At 38.5% G+C, this 17,366-nt stretch overlaps 1 protein-coding gene and 2 long non-coding RNA genes across 8 annotated transcripts in view; 1 reads left to right on the top strand and 2 right to left on the bottom strand.

The window, feature by feature from the left end:
* LOC123875351 (nephrin-like) overlaps positions 1-17,366 on the bottom strand; it is a 122,590-nt gene that overhangs the window by 63,313 nt on the left and 41,911 nt on the right. For all 4 annotated transcript variants that reach the window (XM_045921130.1, XM_045921128.1, XM_045921132.1 and 1 more), the window contains exon 4: positions 9,995-10,118. In XM_045921130.1, coding sequence (XP_045777086.1) covers positions 9,995-10,118 — 124 coding nt within the window. The remainder of the gene's footprint in view (positions 1-9,994; positions 10,119-17,366) is intronic.
* Positions 1,422-10,803, top strand: LOC123875354. The gene is made up of 2 exons (XR_006798132.1): positions 1,422-1,595; positions 10,747-10,803. It is a non-coding gene; the product is annotated as an uncharacterized LOC123875354 (long non-coding RNA).
* LOC123875353 lies at positions 1,433-5,437 on the bottom strand. Of its 3 annotated transcripts, XR_006798131.1 has the most exons (3): positions 5,396-5,429; positions 4,510-4,512; positions 1,433-1,605 (listed from the first exon to the last, which is right to left on the bottom strand). It is a non-coding gene; the product is annotated as an uncharacterized LOC123875353 (long non-coding RNA). The 3 variants fall into 3 exon arrangements; XR_006798130.1 differs by lacking the exon at positions 4,510-4,512 and having other exon boundaries at positions 5,392-5,437; XR_006798129.1 differs by lacking the exons at positions 4,510-4,512; positions 5,396-5,429 and adding an exon at positions 2,062-2,102.

Consider the following 17,366-nt stretch of genomic DNA (forward strand, 5'->3'; position numbering starts at 1 on the left):
ACTTACCACTAGGTGAGATCGTAGTCAAGAGATAACTTGTGAATTGTGATGGAATAAAAAAAGATTATTATTAATTTTACAGTACTTTGATATTTCGAAAAGAAAGTAAGTCCCCCTGACAATACAATACCAGTAATTATGTAGAATATTGGATTCGCGAGCCAATGCTATCTGTATTTGGGGAGTTCTGTTTGTTTTTGGACGAACGCCAGACTGGCCCTTACTGGCTGTTTGATCTCTTGAGAGGCTGCTGAATAATTGGAGATTGGAAGTTTATATAAATTGGTTTATTATCAGACCGCGAAGCATTGTTTTCTGTAAGTACTAATTTTGTGGTGTACAGTCAAAGACCTTAAGTCGTTTAGCACCTTAATGATTTTGACTTTGACTTTTGACTTTGACTAATTATTCGCGTGGTACGGTTATGCACATGCGTTAGATGTGTTCGACGTGTTTGTATAGAAAAAGGTTATAAGTGCGACAGGTTTTTTGATGCAATAGTTTCGTGGAATTGCTACTCGAATCCTGAAGGCGACCGAATAATTCATTCATTCACTGCAAAAGCACAGAATATTAACTCATCATCAGCCTCATGATCAACTCCTCGGCGGTCCACAACTGAGCACGGGTCTCCTCTCAGAATGAAAAATGGTCAAGGCCATAGTCTGCCACGCTGGCCCAGTGTGGATTGGTTGACTTCACACATCTTTGAGAACATTATGGAGAGCTCTCAGGCATGCAGGTTTCCTCATGACGTTTTCTTAGAGTCGCATTGCCTGTTCAAATGTTACAACAAGGATTATGAACTACTCAGTAACAAGGCCTCTAAACCTCAGCCTTAGTTTTCAATTTAATTCTCTTCCCAATCACTGCACCCCAAAAAAACTTGCGTCCGAAACTTTTTTAATCCTCCAAACAACCTCTCCTGATATTGGTGAAACAGCTTCCCAACTATGTGGGCCACCGATACAGCACTTAGTAGATTAACAAACACTGGGGTCCAGTTTGGTAATAAAATAGCCCCTCGGTATGCAAATAAAACGGTGTTTTACATAAGATTCAAGATTACAGGTGCAGAGATGCGATCGACTATCCAATCTACTTGCTGCTACAATCAATACCGATATTACCGAATTACTTATGTGAATTTTGATGTAACAATTTTCTATATTTTTTGCCATACCTTTACAGGGTGTTATGTACCTAACTTGTGAAATGCAAAGATGCAATAAAGAAATGTGTGTGAGTGTGTGTGTATGTTTGTTACTTCTTCACGCAAAAACTGCTTGACGGATTTGGCTGTTTGGAATGCAGATAATATCCTGGATTATTCATAGGCTACTTTTTACTCCGATAAATCAAAGAGTTCCCACGAGATTTCGAAAAACCTAAATCCACGCGGACGAAGTCGCGGGCATCGGCTAGTAAACAATAAATGCGAAAGTGTGCTTGTTTGTTGGTTTATTGGTTAGTCCTTCAATCGCATCGCAACGGAACAACGGATCAACGAGATTTCTTGCATGGGTATAGATAAAGACCTGGCGAGTGACATAGGCTACTTTTTATCCCGAAAAATCAAAGAATTCCCACGGGATGTTTAAATACCTAAATCTACGTAATCACAAGGTACCTATAATTACAAGTGTTAATTAAAAATTTATAACACCCCCGACAAGTAAAGGTTACAGTAACTAGAAAAGAGCTGATAACTTTCAAACGGCTGAACTGATTTTCTTGGATTATAGCTAAGAACACTCTCGATCAAGCAACCTTTCAAACAAAAAAAACCAAACTAAAATCGGTTCATTAGTTTGGGAGCTACGATGCCACAGACAGATACACACGTCAAACTTATAACACCCCTCTTTTTGGGTCGGGGGTTAATAAATGCCAAAGTGTGTTTATTTGTTGTTTTATGGTTAGTCCTTCAATCGCATCGCAACGGAACAACGGATCGACGAGATTTCTTGCATGGGTCCGGTATAGTTAAAGACCTGGAGAGTGACATAGGCTACTTTTTATCCCAAAAAATCAAAGAGTTCCCACGAGATTTTTGATAACCTAAATCCACGCGGACAAAGTCGTGGGAATCAGTTAGTTGTGTCTATTGGTCTCGTAATTTGATCCTGTATAGTATATACTGACTAACATGGTTACGTTTTCATACAAACAATAGGTACTAATATCTAGTTGAGCCGGTATCTCTGTAGGTCTCCGTTACAGCGTGATTGAAGGACCAACAAACAATAGGACCAACAAACACACTTTTTTTTATTCAGACACAATTTAGCCCTTGACTGCAATCTCACCTGATGGTAAGTGATGATGGAACGGGTATGGCAGTTTTTATTAAACCCACGCCCTATGGTTTACACCCCTTTAGACTTTTATAACATGGTAAGTGATTATACCACTAATATACTATAGTGAGTGGGCGGTGCCGTGCACGAGTGTACCAGACCACCAGCAGGGAGAAGTGGCGAATGCTCGTGAGGCGTGTAACATCTGCCCCCCAAAACGTCACTTCATGATGACCACGACCACTCTGCCAAGAGTGTAACGACAAAGAAGAAGAAGTGATTATACTCACCACTCCTTTTATTTTGAAGAAAGTAACTTTTTCCAATTCCACCATACTCCATTGCGAACTTTCCCATAACTATTCCTCTAAGGAAATCCTCAAGTACAGCTTAACGCGTTATATCGAAAAACTATCGACACAAAGCGAAAGTGTAGTGGAACTTTGACCTCTATTTGTCTCGAGGGATAAGAGATAACCCTGACGAATATGTCATAGAGATCTAATGAAGATAGAGCGGATAATTGAAACGGCCCTATCCCAAAAAGCTTAAACAAATGTTGAACGCGTGTTAAACTGATAGATTTCAGACACAAAAACTGGTGGTGCTAGTGGGTGGCTTTTCGTGCATGTTTAGCAGTGGGAGGGCGGGCGGTAAATATGTAACATAAGAATAAGAATAAGAATAAGAATAAGAAGTGTTTATTTGCTAGAATATGGTATAATATACAAGTACATTGGTCTTTCATATTATGTGGAACCGCATATTCTGCCAAGCATGGCGTGCAAAATGTGTGCGTGCGTGTAGCAAATTTATACAATGGAATAGAAAGTATTTCTATTCAAATAAACTTTGACAAGCACTTTCGAGTCGTCAAATCCATCTGCCACTGGTTTGAAATGCTTTTCCTACCAATGGCTTACAGATGGAACCGAACCGATGGAAAAGAACCAGCAAAAAAGTCGGCGGTTGCTGTTTGTACGTAGTACTGAAAACCACGATGTTTTCCTCGCGAAAAAAAAAATACCTTGCTCTAAATGATTTGTCTCCTCTATCTGTTGTCATATCTTGGACGGACGTCAATCTTGCTCCCCATTAATTATGGTGACCCATTTTATTGGACACTATACCGAGTTATGTTATTGATATTGTTTCGCTCCTATCTCCAAAGTAATTTATGATACAAGGGTCTTAGATTAATAACTTTATTATTAAACCAGCTCAATACTCATAGGTGCAACACACACCAGCAGAACGGAGTGGAGCCGGGGCACGGGGAATTACAGATAACAGATAATCTTTTTATCCCCGACCCAAAAAGAGGGGTGTTATAAGTTTGACGTGTGTATCTGTGTATCTGTCTGTGGCATCGTAGCTCCTAAACTAATGAACCGATTTTAATTAAGTTTTTTTTGTTTGAAAGATCGAGAGTGTTCTTAGCTGTAAACCAAGAAAATCGGTTCAGGCGTTTGAAAGTTAATAGCTCTTTTCTAATTACTGTAACCTTCACTTGTCGGAGGTGTTATAAATTAATTTACACTTGTTGATAAGATTTATTTGAAAGAAATTTGATTTATTTTATATGTAAAGTGGTGATAATAAAAAAAAGAATACCTGGCTGAGTTTGTCGTGGGCTCTTCTAAGACCTGGGCGCGTTTGGAACCTTCGTGGCTTTAGTTTTAAGTTTACGTAATTTAAATCACCATTACATTATTGTTTGACAATCAGAAAGTGTACAATAGTACAATTTGAATAAATGGTTTGGCTTTGACTTTGAAGAAATTAGAGTGTCTTTGATTATTGTCTTCCGAAGGATCGGAATGTATGTCAACGTACGTAATGTAACTGAGTTGAAGTTGTTTTTGAAAAACTCGGTTCTATCCGTCCGTCTGTTTGTGCTGACCTTTAGGATAATACGTTAGGTATAGTTGCTATGTAACATATTTTTCGATAATAAAAGGCTTCCGACCGCACACAATCTTGTTACTTTTAGAAACTAAGTTATATGAGAAAAATGGTAATAAATAGCCATGTTCCTCTTATGGGTAAGTTTCCCATGAATCTTACCCATAAGAGGAACCATTATAATGGGCCGTGATAGCCAAGTGGTAAAGGCATCCACCTCTTACTCTAGAGGTCGAGGGTTCGATCCCGGGCACGCACCTCTAATTTTTCGAAGTTATGTGCGTTTAAGGCAAACAAATATCACTTACTTTAACGGTGAAGGAAAACATTTGAAGAAACCTGCATGTCAGAATCCATAATTTTCTCAAAGGTGTGTGAACGCTAATCTGCACTCGCCAGCGCGACAGACTATAGCTTAAACCTTTCTCACTCTGATAGGAGACGATGGGTTCCCAATGAGTCCCACCAAATCGTATAACAGTGTGACTCGTTGGGAATCCATCTAACCGTGCTCAGTAGTGGCCCGGCGATGGGTTGATCATATGATGACCTGGTAACCGAAGTGCCTTATACAATATCGTTTACAAAACAGTTTTCATTCACAGCTACATTTACCACCAAGACAATGCCGCAATCTATCGTTCACAGAGAATTAAGGGTTAAGACACACCACCTGGTATTCTGTACGTGTCCTTCCACAATATCGTTCACGCTGCAGTCCCGCACTATCACTAATTACATCATGTAGACAGTGCATAAATTCATGCTCGCAACCTACTCAGCTTTGTCCGGCCGTTTGTATTTCACGTGAATACCTCGCACAATTAAACTGGGGAACCTGAGTTATGTAACATAATGATTATAAATTAAATAGGATAGTAATTATATTGTAGTTAGTTATATTGGAATTAATCAAAATCATTAATATCTCTGATCAAGCCATCACATCACATCACACTTCACATCACACTAATCACACTAATATTATAAAGGAGAAAGTTTGTATGTGTGTGTGTGTGTGTGTGTGTGTATGTTTGTTACTCTTTCACGCAAAAACTACTGGACGGATTGCGCTGAAATTTAGAATGGAGATAGATTATACCCTGGATTAGCACATAGGCAGTAGCCTAATAAAAAGTATTTTATCCCGGAAAATCAAAGAATTCCCACGGGAATTTTAAGAAACCTACTTTCACGCGAACGAAGTCGCGGGCATCAGCTAGTATTTTATAGGCGAAAGTTTGTGTGTATGTGTGTATGTTTGTTACTCTTTCACTCAAAAACTACTGGATGGATTTGGCTGAAATTTAGAATGGAGATAGATTATAACCTGGATTAACACATAGGCTACTTTCTATCCCGGAAATTTAAAACGTTCCTACGGGATTTCTAAAAACCCCATGTCCACGCGAACGAAGTCCCGGGCATCAGCCAGTTGAATATACCAACCAACTTTCATCTAGAGAGCAAATCACGGGATTACGGGATCAATCTACGGGACACAAAGTAGCCTATGTCCTTCCTCGGGGTGCAAACTATCAAATTATGTCTGTCCCTTTCGTCAAAATCGGTTAAACAGATGGGCCATGAAAAGCTATCAATGACTTATGATTGACGCATAGCATACAGTGATCTGTTGCGGAAATCATAACAATTCAGCAGTTTCACCAACTGGTTCTGCATGTGTACCTACTATAGTGTAGTTAAAACGTCCACCTCATATTCGTGAGGTCAGGGTTTAGATTCCGGGCACGCCACTCTAACTTTTCGGAGTTATGAAGTCTATCGATCCGCACTTGGTCAACGTGGCAGACTGTGGCCTAAACCCTTCTCATTCTGAGACGAGACCGGTTCTCAGTAGTGAGCCGGCAATGAGTTGATGATGATGACGATGATAGTGACATAAAAAGCTGATTTTTAACCCCCGACCCAAAAAGAGGGGTGTTATAAGTTTGACGTGTGTATCTGTATGTGGCATTGTAGCTCCTAAGCTAATGAACCAATTTTAATTTAGTTTTTTTTGTTTGAAAGGTGGCTTGATCCAGAGTGTTCTTAGCTATAATCCAAGAAAATCGGTTCAGCCGTTTGAAAGTTATCAGCTCTTGTCTAGTTACTGTAACCTTCACTTGTCGGGGGTGTTATAAATTTTTAATTTTCACTTGTTCAATCGAATTTAACTCATGAATTAGGTAATTTGATGTGTTGACATATTTCCCACACAATAACTACCAAAGCCTTTATTATTTATTTCTTACATAAAAGTTAATATTAATCATATTTAGTTATTTGACTATGTCTATTTTATTGAATTTTTTTATTGTCTATACTAATCTATACCCTCAACAGCCGCCTGCTAACTATAATTGACTCCATGATTGACGCATAACAGTGATCTGTTGCGGAAATCATAACAATTCAGCAGTTTCATCAACTGGGTTCTGCATGTGTAGTGTAGTGTTGTGGACCATCAATCACGCAGGCAGATGTCAGCATCGGATGTCGGATTAATTAATTACCTGCTTTGTGACATTGCGCTACTCAATTTCTCAATCTCGTGACAGACAAGTTTTTTTTAAATTGGATGTTTAAACATGTTAAATTAAAAAAAAAACCGGCCAAGTGCGAATCCGATTCGCGCACCGAGGACACAGCCGAGGGTTCCGTACCCGGTTATTTTCTTCGACATTTTGCATGATAAATCAAAAACTATTATGCATAAAAATATGTTTTAGAATGTACAGGTAAAGCCCTTTCATATAATATCCCACTTGGCATACTTAGTTATTTTACTTTAAAAATTGAACCACATTTTAATTTTTTTTTTGTGATGAAACCACAAATTCACGGTTTTCGGATTTTTTCCTTTATCTGCCAAATTTCATGATTCTAGATCAACGAGAAGTGTCCTATGGGTTTTCTTGACAGACACGACAGACGGACAGACGGATAGACGAAAGGACAGACGAACAGACGGAGGACAGACGTACGGATGGACGAATGGATGGATGAACGAACGGACAGACAGACAAACAAACAAACAACAAAGTGATCCTATAAGGGTTCCTTTTTTCCTTTTGAGGTATGCAACCCTAAAACAATATTATTGATATAATACTGTCCAGTGTCCAATAACTATAAGTACTTGGTTATTCCGATTATTGCCGGTCTCCTAGCAAAAAGCCTGGAGCACCCTCAAAATATAATTGGTGGCTCAAAACTACGGGGCGGCTAATTGCGGCCGCGCGCTGAATATGTATGAGCATCGATTCTGCGTTGTGATGAACACTGCCCTGTTGCCGGACGTTGGAAACTTATACCTACTGATTTAAGATAAGACAAGTGAAAATTAAAAATTTATAACACCCCCGACAAGTGAAGGTCACAGTAACTAGGAAAGAGCTGATAATAACTTTCAAACGGCTGAAGCGATCTTGGATTATTGCTAAGAACACTTTCAACAGAAACAAAAAAAAAACTAAATTAAAATCGGTTCATTAGTTTAGGAGCTACGATTCCACAGACAGATACACAGATACACACGTCAAACTTATAACACCCCTCTTTTTGGGTCGGGGATTAAAAACTAATGATTTCAAGACTAACAAGATCCCACTGCCACCAGACTTCCTTTCTCTGCGAAACAAAACGTGTGGGATAGAGTAGTGCTTGTGTACTAATGCACGCATATATTTTGCCAGTTTGTAACGCCCAAGCTCATTTTTCACTATAGGATATATATTAAACTAGCTGATGCCCGCGACTTCGTTCGCGTGGATGTAGGTTTTTCAAAAATCCCGTGGGAACTCTGTAATTTTCCGGGATAAAAAGTAGCCTATGTGCTAATCTATCTCCATTCTAAACAGCCCAATCCGTATAGTAGTTTTTGCGTGAAGGACTAACAAAACACACACACACATACACACAAACTTTCGCCTTTATAATATTAGTGTGTCTAGCTGATGCCCACGACTTCGTCCGCGTGGATTTACGTTTTTCAAAATCCTGCGGGAGCTCTATGATTTTCCGGGATAAAAGGTAGCCTATGTTCTTTTCCATGTAAAGATACATGCATGCCAAATTTCATCCAAATCTGTTTAGCCGTTTTTGCGTGATTGAGTAATACATCCAAACATTCACACTTTCACATTTATAATATTATTGGTAGGATTATAGTCCCCCCAAAATAGACTTTCAAGGATACAATAATTCATAGATTCTAAACATAGAGCTACAAATTGGTACGAATGTTGAAAATATCAATATAAATGAATTGTGAAAAGTCCGTCCCACATCAGCAAAAAATAATTTTCAAGGTCAAAATTCACAAAAATGGGGGTTTTGCATTTTCCAGTTATTCTGATAAATCAAAATTTGAGAATCCCATGACTGTCCGAAAGCCTTGCAGCATTGCCATAATTCAAAATATCGCATAGGGCAGTATAAATTAAGAGAAAAGTCCCTCAGTTAGTATAATAATTCCACGACCATTTCAGGAGCATCCCTGATTCATAGCCAGTAGCCACACATATCAGAATGCAGTTCATTAAGGCTGGTCCACATATACCGGCTGCAATCCGGGGAGGCACGTATCGGGTCTATTGTCCGCTGATTAAGCTATTCAGGGACGGAAACAATGGCCTTATTAATTAGCGCCAAGGCTGTGAGTGCTTAGCTTAGGTTGATTTCAAATGAACGATCTACGTTGATTATTTTAATATATTACTTCTATCTCTCTTCCTATTTATTCATCTATAAAAGACAAAAAATGAGACAAATGAACGTGGCAATAAAGGGCAAAATGAGTGCGTGAAGCAGGTACAGCTATGCTTTGTAGATATCCTACTAATAACTAACGGTTTTTAACCATTTTCAGCACTTGGCTTTTGGATCTGCTTCCTAACCGTTAGGACTTTGGTTTTGGTATCTATGTTCCTTATTCATACTGACGTCAGTTCATGACTATCTGAAAAACATGCTTTGTACAATCTAATTTAAAATACTGCAAAAATACAAGTACAAAATTGTGGCAATATTGCGCTTAGACGAAAAATCCCTCAATTATTATAGCAATTCCATTACCATTTCAGGAGCATCCCTGAATTGTAGCAACTCATATCAGAATGCAGTTCATTAAGGCTGGTCCACATTTGCCGGCTGCAACCCGGGGAGGCACGTATCGGGTCTATTGTCCGCTGATTAAGCTATTCAGGGACGGAAACAATGGCCTTATTAATTAACGCCAAGGCTGTGAGTGCTCAGCTTAGGTTGATTCCCAATTTTGAACGCTGCCGATATGCATTTGATACTTTGCTTATCTCTGTTTATCTGCGTCGTATAACTCATTCTTGAGGGTCGTGAACCCTGCCATAACGTTCTTTAGTGTTAAGTCACTAAAGTCGGACTATTTTTCAGCTCCGTAGTCGGGTTTCGATGTTCAACGTTCTAAATATTTTTTATTTAGGTGCTGTATTAAACTAATTTTTATCTTAATCACATTACAGAACAATGGAAGAACATAATATCATTCAAGAAATCTTTTTGGTTTTATAGATAATAAGAGCTGATACCTTTAAAAACGGCTGAACCGATTTTCTTCGATTGTAGCTAGAAACACTATAGATCAAATCAAAGCCACCTTTCAAACAAAAAAAAAACTAAATTAAAATCGGTTCATTCGTTTAGGAGCTACGATGCCACAGCCAGATACACAGATACACACGTCAAACTTATAACATCCCTCTTTTTGGGTCGGGGGTTAATAAATATACGAATAAATATACGTAACTTACGTATAAATGGGCATCCTGTCTCCATCCTTGAACCACATCGTCATGGCGACCTCGTGAACTGAAGCAGCCAGGTCGCATGGCAGGCGAGTCTGCGCGCCTGGGGCTGACCACACCTGGATCACACCTGGGGAGTAAAAGAGAATATATTGCAGCTTTTTTTCGATGCAAGTTCATTATTTTTCATTTTCATTATTTTTCATTTTTCATTGCTCATTATCATCATGATCAAACCATCGCCGGCTACTAAACACGGGTCTCTTCTCATAATGACAATTAGATAAGAGGGGTATCTCCGTCACTCGCTCCATACAAACGTAGTTGGTCTCACATTGGAATACTAACCAATCATACTCAGTGGAATTTTGTACAAACGTTCCAGGAACTAATATCTATGTCTGTGGTTTTCCAGATTTCCGTTAAAATATTCGGTTTCTAAGTTACGCGGTCTTAAAAATTCACATACAAATCTTTGAGCCCCTGTAATTTTAAAACTACATATTTTTAGAAAAATCTAAAACACCACAGACACAGATATTAGTTTCTAGATTAGTCTGCAAAATTTCATGGGCTTTAATGAAATTGGGGCTTCGATTGTATGGAGTAGGTAAGTTAAGGAGAGGGCCCTGTTAATTCAGCCAATCACAACAATTTAAATTGTTACAATGATTGATCAAGTTTTTCCACAATCGATCAGCTGGGGACTGGTGACATAGGCTACTTTTTATCCCGTAAAATCAAAAAGTTCCCACGAGATTTTAAAAACCTAAATCCACGCGGACGAAGTCAGTAATCAGCGGGTATCAGCCAGTAAAATATGAACTTAATATTTTATTCGTTGAAGAAACGATATAAACTCAGCATAATATTGCGAGTCCATAAACCCGGTTCGCACACATCTGCTTGAGGAAATTGACTCCGGAGTCATATTGCGACGGCTCTTATTCAATCTCATCATTCCACTGAATGAGGCTGCGACTGCTGTGACGCCATCAGATTCTTTTATTGAGATAATAAGTTCGGATTTTGACTACTAGTACCTCCCTCGCGCAGTGGGAAGGACTTTGGGTAAATTGAAACTCAAAACATTTATTCACAGGTGTAAATTAAAAATTTATAACACCCCCGGACAAGTGAAGGTTACAGAAACTAGAAAAGAGCTGATAACTTTCAAACGGCTGAACCAATTTTCTTGGATTATAACTAAGAACACCCTCAATCAAGCCACCTTTCAAACAAAAAAAACGAAATTAAAATCGGTTCATCAGTTTAGGAGCTACGATGCCACAGACAGATACACAGATACACACGTCAAACTTATAACACCCCTCTTTTTGGGTTGGGGGTTAAAAATATGATCACGTATCCATTTTAAACACGACCTTCAACAAGCGAAGGAACTCTCAGGTATTTTCTATTAATTAAGTCGATATGTGGGGGACAAATTTTAATTAAACGTAGGTACCCGTCGGCGATCCTATAATTAGCTTAAAAAGGATTAAATGATTTAAAAGGAGGGCCAATTTAGAACGGAGTGGGTTAGTGATATATTTTTAATTAAAGTCACGGGTCGTGCCTGTGACGGTTTCATGATTTTGTGAATTTAAATACCCAAAATACCTGAGTATTTTCGTATCTCACTTGAATATAAACATTTTGGGCTTAGGTAAAGGTTATACGCCTATCGACTTTTGGTAAAAATAGAGTGGCCTCGGTGTTAAACAAGTGTTTTGGCATTAGTATAGAGTCGCATACTGAAGTTCTTCGCACATGTGTCCTGGCGTGAGAGTGACTCCATTGAGCATCTTGTAGTGCAGAGCAAGGTGGAGGGTACCAGAGGGCGAGGAAGGTCACATACGCGACGGATCGACCAAATTACTGAATTGAAGTCCGCTGTGGGCGGTGCCTTGCATGAGTGTACCACACTGTCGGCCAGCAGGGAGAAGTGGCGAATGCTCGTGAGGCGTATAACATCTGCTCCCAAAAACGTTATTATGTGATGACCACGACCGCTCTGCCAAGAGTGTTACGACAAAGAAGAAGAAGGTCAGGACATTTGATTTCAAATATCCTGGCCTACCTTCTCTATTTTAGAAGTAGAAATAAAAATAAGGATTTGTTTAAACAAATAAACTTTTATAAACTCTTTTGAATCACATTTTGTTGTTTTTAATGAACCCAATTTTTCGCATAGTAATAATGTTAAAAAAATTGTAGGACAAAGTTTCATCAATAACAATGTTGCAATGCAACAAAAAGTGCTGACACCAACAACGGCACACAGAAGTCACTTGCACTGTGACATTGCAAACAATGCGTCAACAAAACGGGACCGCTCCCAACAAAGCCGTCAACAATCGATACACTGTTTCAACAGCGCTTCATTGAAATGCCCCATTTAAGAGCAAAAATGAGTGTTGCAGTATAATTGATACCATATACATAGATACTTCCCAACTTCTTCTACATAGATTTAGGTTTTTAAGAATACCGTGCGGACTCTTTGATTTACTGGGACAAAAAGTAGGTTATACCCTTCCTTGGTATACAACCTATCTTTGTACCTTGTCAAAAATGGTTGATGGACTGTGGTGCTGACAGACGGACACACTTGCGCATTCATAATATTAAGTACAGATTCACAATAAAAAATAGAAAGCGCGAAAATGTTGAGAAAATTCCACGACAAAGTTTCACCAAACAACAATGTGCTAACACAACAACGGCGCACAGAAGTCACTTGCAGCGACATTGCAAACAATGCGTCAACAAAACGGGACCGCTCCCAACAAAGCCGTCAACAATCGATACACTGTTTCAACAGCGCTTCATTGAAATGTCCCACTTAAGAGGGCTCTCTCCGTCACTCTTTTCATACAATCGTAGTTCCAATTTCATTTGAATATTAAGCAACCAAAGTCCATGAAATTTTGCAGACATATTCTAGAAACTAATATCTATGTCTGTGGTTTTCCAGATTTCTGTTAAAATATTCGGTTTCAAAGTTAGGCGGTCTTAAAAATTTTCATACAAATCTTTGAGCCCCTGTAATTTTAAAACTACATATTTTTAGAAAAATCTAAAACACCACAGACACAGATATTAGTTTCTAGAATATGTCTGCAAAATTTCATGGACTTTGGTTGCTTCATATTCAAATGAAATTGGAACTACGATTGTATGAAACGAGTGACGGAGAGAGCCCTGTTAAGAGCAAAAATGAGTGTTGCAGTATTGTTGGATGCAAATAGAATGCGCAACTTGAAGTGCTTGCAACAACCGTATCGGGGACCTGCCATAGACCTACAGACGATTAGATACTTTGCAATTAGACATTGTAAGGTCTACATCTGAAGATGCTCCGGTGTCGGGGCGAAACGCGCCTCGAGTGGTGTTGGAATTGGTGTGGTGTTGCGTACCATACAGATTTCATTGGTTTGGCGGATTATAGCAAATTAAGCTTTTGGTTCCTTGTACGATTAGATACGTAACGTCGAGAAAATCACACGCTGTTTATATACAATACAAACAGAGCTAATTGATAAACAAATATATGATAATTTTACAAATATGGCGCATGGAATAAAATCAATATGCATGAGAGTCGAGGATTTTTTTAAAAGACAAATTAGAAATGGATAGGTACTACTGTACACTTTTTAATTGCCTCTAGTTAAATTTGTAAGAGAATGGTGTTTGATTGGTGAATGGTTATTATGTAAACTTAAAACTAGAGCTACGCGGGTTCTTCACGTCTGAGAAAAGCTCATAACAAACTCAGCCGGGTGTTCATTTTACTATGGATATTATTCGCATTGTTACACTTTTGAAAAGGAGGGAAACATAAGAGAAGATCACGCCCCATTTTTTAAATTAAAATGGAGAGTAAATGTGTCTATGAGTGTGAGTAAACGTGTCTATCTCAGTAAATGTACCTCATCGTATACCTATGGATCTCTACTCGTTGCCTTATAATATCACTGGCTGTCTCCTTATGTTTCTCATGCATGTCCCGGAATTAGCTAAACAATGGACATGTCTATGAGTATTCCAACGCTATGTTCTACGGGTACAAAGATATCGACTATAGAGTAAGTTTGAATGCTATCTCAGTAAATGAACCTCATCGTATACCTATAGATTACTGCTCGCTGCTCGTTGCCTTATAATATTACTAGCTGTCTCCTTATGTTTCTCTTGCATTTCATTTCAATTTGCTTGTCATATTTGGTCAATTCATGAGAATGGTTTTCGGCTAGTTAAACTGAAGTGGTGTTAGCCTTGAGGTTAAGAGGGGTCTCTCCGTCACTCGCTCCATACAAACGTACTTCCAATTTCATTTGAATATTAAGCAACTAAAGTCCATGAAATTTTGCAGACATATTCTAGAAACTAATATCTATGTCTGTGGTTTTCCAGATTTCTGTTATTCGGTTTCAAAGTTACGCGGTCTTAAAAATTCACATACAAATCTTTGAGCCCCTGTAATTTTAAAACTACATATTTTTAGAAAAATCTAAAACACCGCAGGCACAGATATTAGTTTCTAAAATATGTCTGCAAAATTTCATGGACTTTGGTTGCTTAATATTCAAATGAAATTGGAACTACGATTGTATGGAGTGACGGAGAGAGCCCTGTTAAGACTTCCACATCCTATTTGGGGAACTTGGAGTTTGATCCTGTGGCAACTGGCAATGTATGTGAAGTTTATCAGTTTTCAATTTTCCCTTCCACTTTTATTATGGGTATATTCAAGTCAAGAGTGAATAGGCTACTTCTAGGCAAACGCGCTCCATCTTAGGCTGCACCATCATTTGCTAGCAGGTCTGATTGCAGCCAAGCGCTAGCCTAAAAATCACACTAATATTATAAAGGCGAAAGTTTGTATGTGTGTGTGTGTGTGTGTGTGTGTGTGTGTGTGTGTGTATGTTTGTTACTCCTTCACGCAAAAACTACTGGACGGATTTGGCTGAAAATCGGAATGGAGATAGATAATATCCTGGATTAGCACATAGGCTACTTTTTATCCCGGAAAACCAAAGAGTTCCCACGGGATTTCGAAAAACCTAAATCCACGCGGATGAAGTCGCGGGCGTCAGCTAGTAAAAAATAAAACCGGACTGGGTCATTGTGGTAAGACTTTGGTCCAAACCTCTCATTCTAAGAAGACTGGTTCTGAAAACATCACTGGTCTACTTCAGTGGACTACCATCCTTAGTGGCCAGTGCAATCATTAGCGATGGTCATAAAACGATTTTAATACCCGTGTGTTACCCAAAACAAACTAATTAAGAAGCAATTTAGAACATTTCTAGGATTGGTACCTAGTGTACAGACCTCCATACATACACGCGTTGTCCCAAAGGCAAATATAATTAAGTTGCATCCAACAGTCGCCTGTAATTTTCTCCTTGAGGGCGCCACTGGCTTAACGAGATAAATTACGGCGAGCGACCACGTGGCGCTGTGGTTTGTTCCTTAATTATAACATTGTTTGCTTTGCTAACTATGTGACAATGGTACTGATTCTGAGCTCAACTAAATTTTAGAGTAGGTATTCGCATCCTCTTTTTACTAATGTAATGTGAAAAGGACAGACACAGTTTCAAAGTTTTTTTAATTTAGAGCTGTCAAACCTCGTGGCTTTAGCTGGCAGTCGCGAGTAGCGTGTACTAAATGTAAAATTATGTTTTGTCCTTTTTCAGCAATATTAAAAAGAAAAAGATGTAGATATGTACTAAGTTTAGAGTATATCCTTAGATTAAGGATTAATAATCCTGAGGATAAATAAACCCGTCCATACTTGGTGGTTACCTTTCTACCGCCTTTTTAACCCCCGACCCAAAAGACGGGTGTTACAAGTTTGACGTGTGTATCTGTGTGTCTGTGGTATCGTAGCTCCTAAACTAATGAACTGATTTTAATTTAGTTTTTTTGTTTGAAAGGTGGCTTGATCGAGATCTGTAATGTTCTTAGCTATAATCCAAGAAAATCGGTTCAGCCCTTTGAAAGTTATCAGCTCTTTTCTAGTTACTGTAACCTTCACTTATCGGGGGTATTATAAATTTACACTTGTTAGGCTAGTAAAAAAGTACGTCTATAATTTCGAATTTATAATAAACACATCGCAAGAATTATCCGTTAATAATATTATGAATAGTAAATAATTTCACAGTCCAGTTAATCTCGCATCGAATAATTTTTCATGAAATAATTAAGTAAATGAATTTCCCTTGGACGTCGCTGCTACGCAAACAATACAATTCCAATGTTATTTTTTCTGTGAAATGACGTCGGGAAACATAAAAGAGCGTAAAATAAATTTATTAACAAAAACAGAGGACTTTTCCTCGATTAAAAATGGACTTTGCGATGGTAATTTCATTTGGAACGGTCTCCAACCAACCGATACGAAAAATTATTTACATCAGCGATTTGTTTGAATAGTTTGGTATACATTACTGCTTAATAGATGTGCACGCCCGTACATATAATCACCTAAGTAAAAATACAATTTTGGAGTTATGTGCGTTTTAAGTAATTAAATATCACTTATTTTAACAGTGAACGAAAACATCGCGAGGAAACCTGCATTCCTGAGGGTTTTCTATTCGCAAATGTGTGTGAAGTCTGCCAATTCGCACTCGGCCACCATAGCGAACTATGGCCTAAACTTTTCTCATTTTGAGAAGAGACTATTATACTAACCACACTGACTTTAGATTCTTCGGTCTACTAGCTGGCTTCCTTCTAAATGGACAAACATCGAACGAGACGCAGGGGGCCGCTGAATTAACGTCTAGCAATGGACATCTATAACTTGTTGACGACGATGACGACAATAGACTAACATACTCCAATGGTTTATATGCTACTAGCTGACGCCCGCGACTTTGTTCGCTTGGATTTAGATTTTTCGAAATCCCGTTGGAACTCTTTGGTTTTCCGGGATAAAAAGTAGCCTATGTGCTACTCCAGAATATTATCTATCTCCATTCCAAACAGTCAAATCCGTCCAATGGTTTTCGCGTGAAGGAGTAACAAACACACACACTATCACACAAACTTTCGCCTTTATAATATTAGTGTGATAGTGTGATAGTCATGCCCGAAATCTTCCGTTATTCAAAAACCAGCAATGTATTAGCTACAACATCATAAAATTTTCTCATACATTAACTTAGTAGAGGGCAGGGATCAAACGTGTTCAATACAGTCATACATTTCACTGTTAGTGTAAGTCCAGGTACAATTTACATACGAACTCGTACGCCTAATCCCTTACGTTCGGGAAAAGGGTATCAAAGCACGGATTTGAATGGAATTAGCTGGGTAAGTTCAAGCTTTGAAGACCTGTACACAGAATACAGTA

The sequence above is a fragment of the Maniola jurtina genome, chromosome 19 (genome assembly GCF_905333055.1).
Source record: "Maniola jurtina chromosome 19, ilManJurt1.1, whole genome shotgun sequence".
Taxonomy (NCBI): Eukaryota; Metazoa; Arthropoda; class Insecta; order Lepidoptera; family Nymphalidae; genus Maniola; species Maniola jurtina.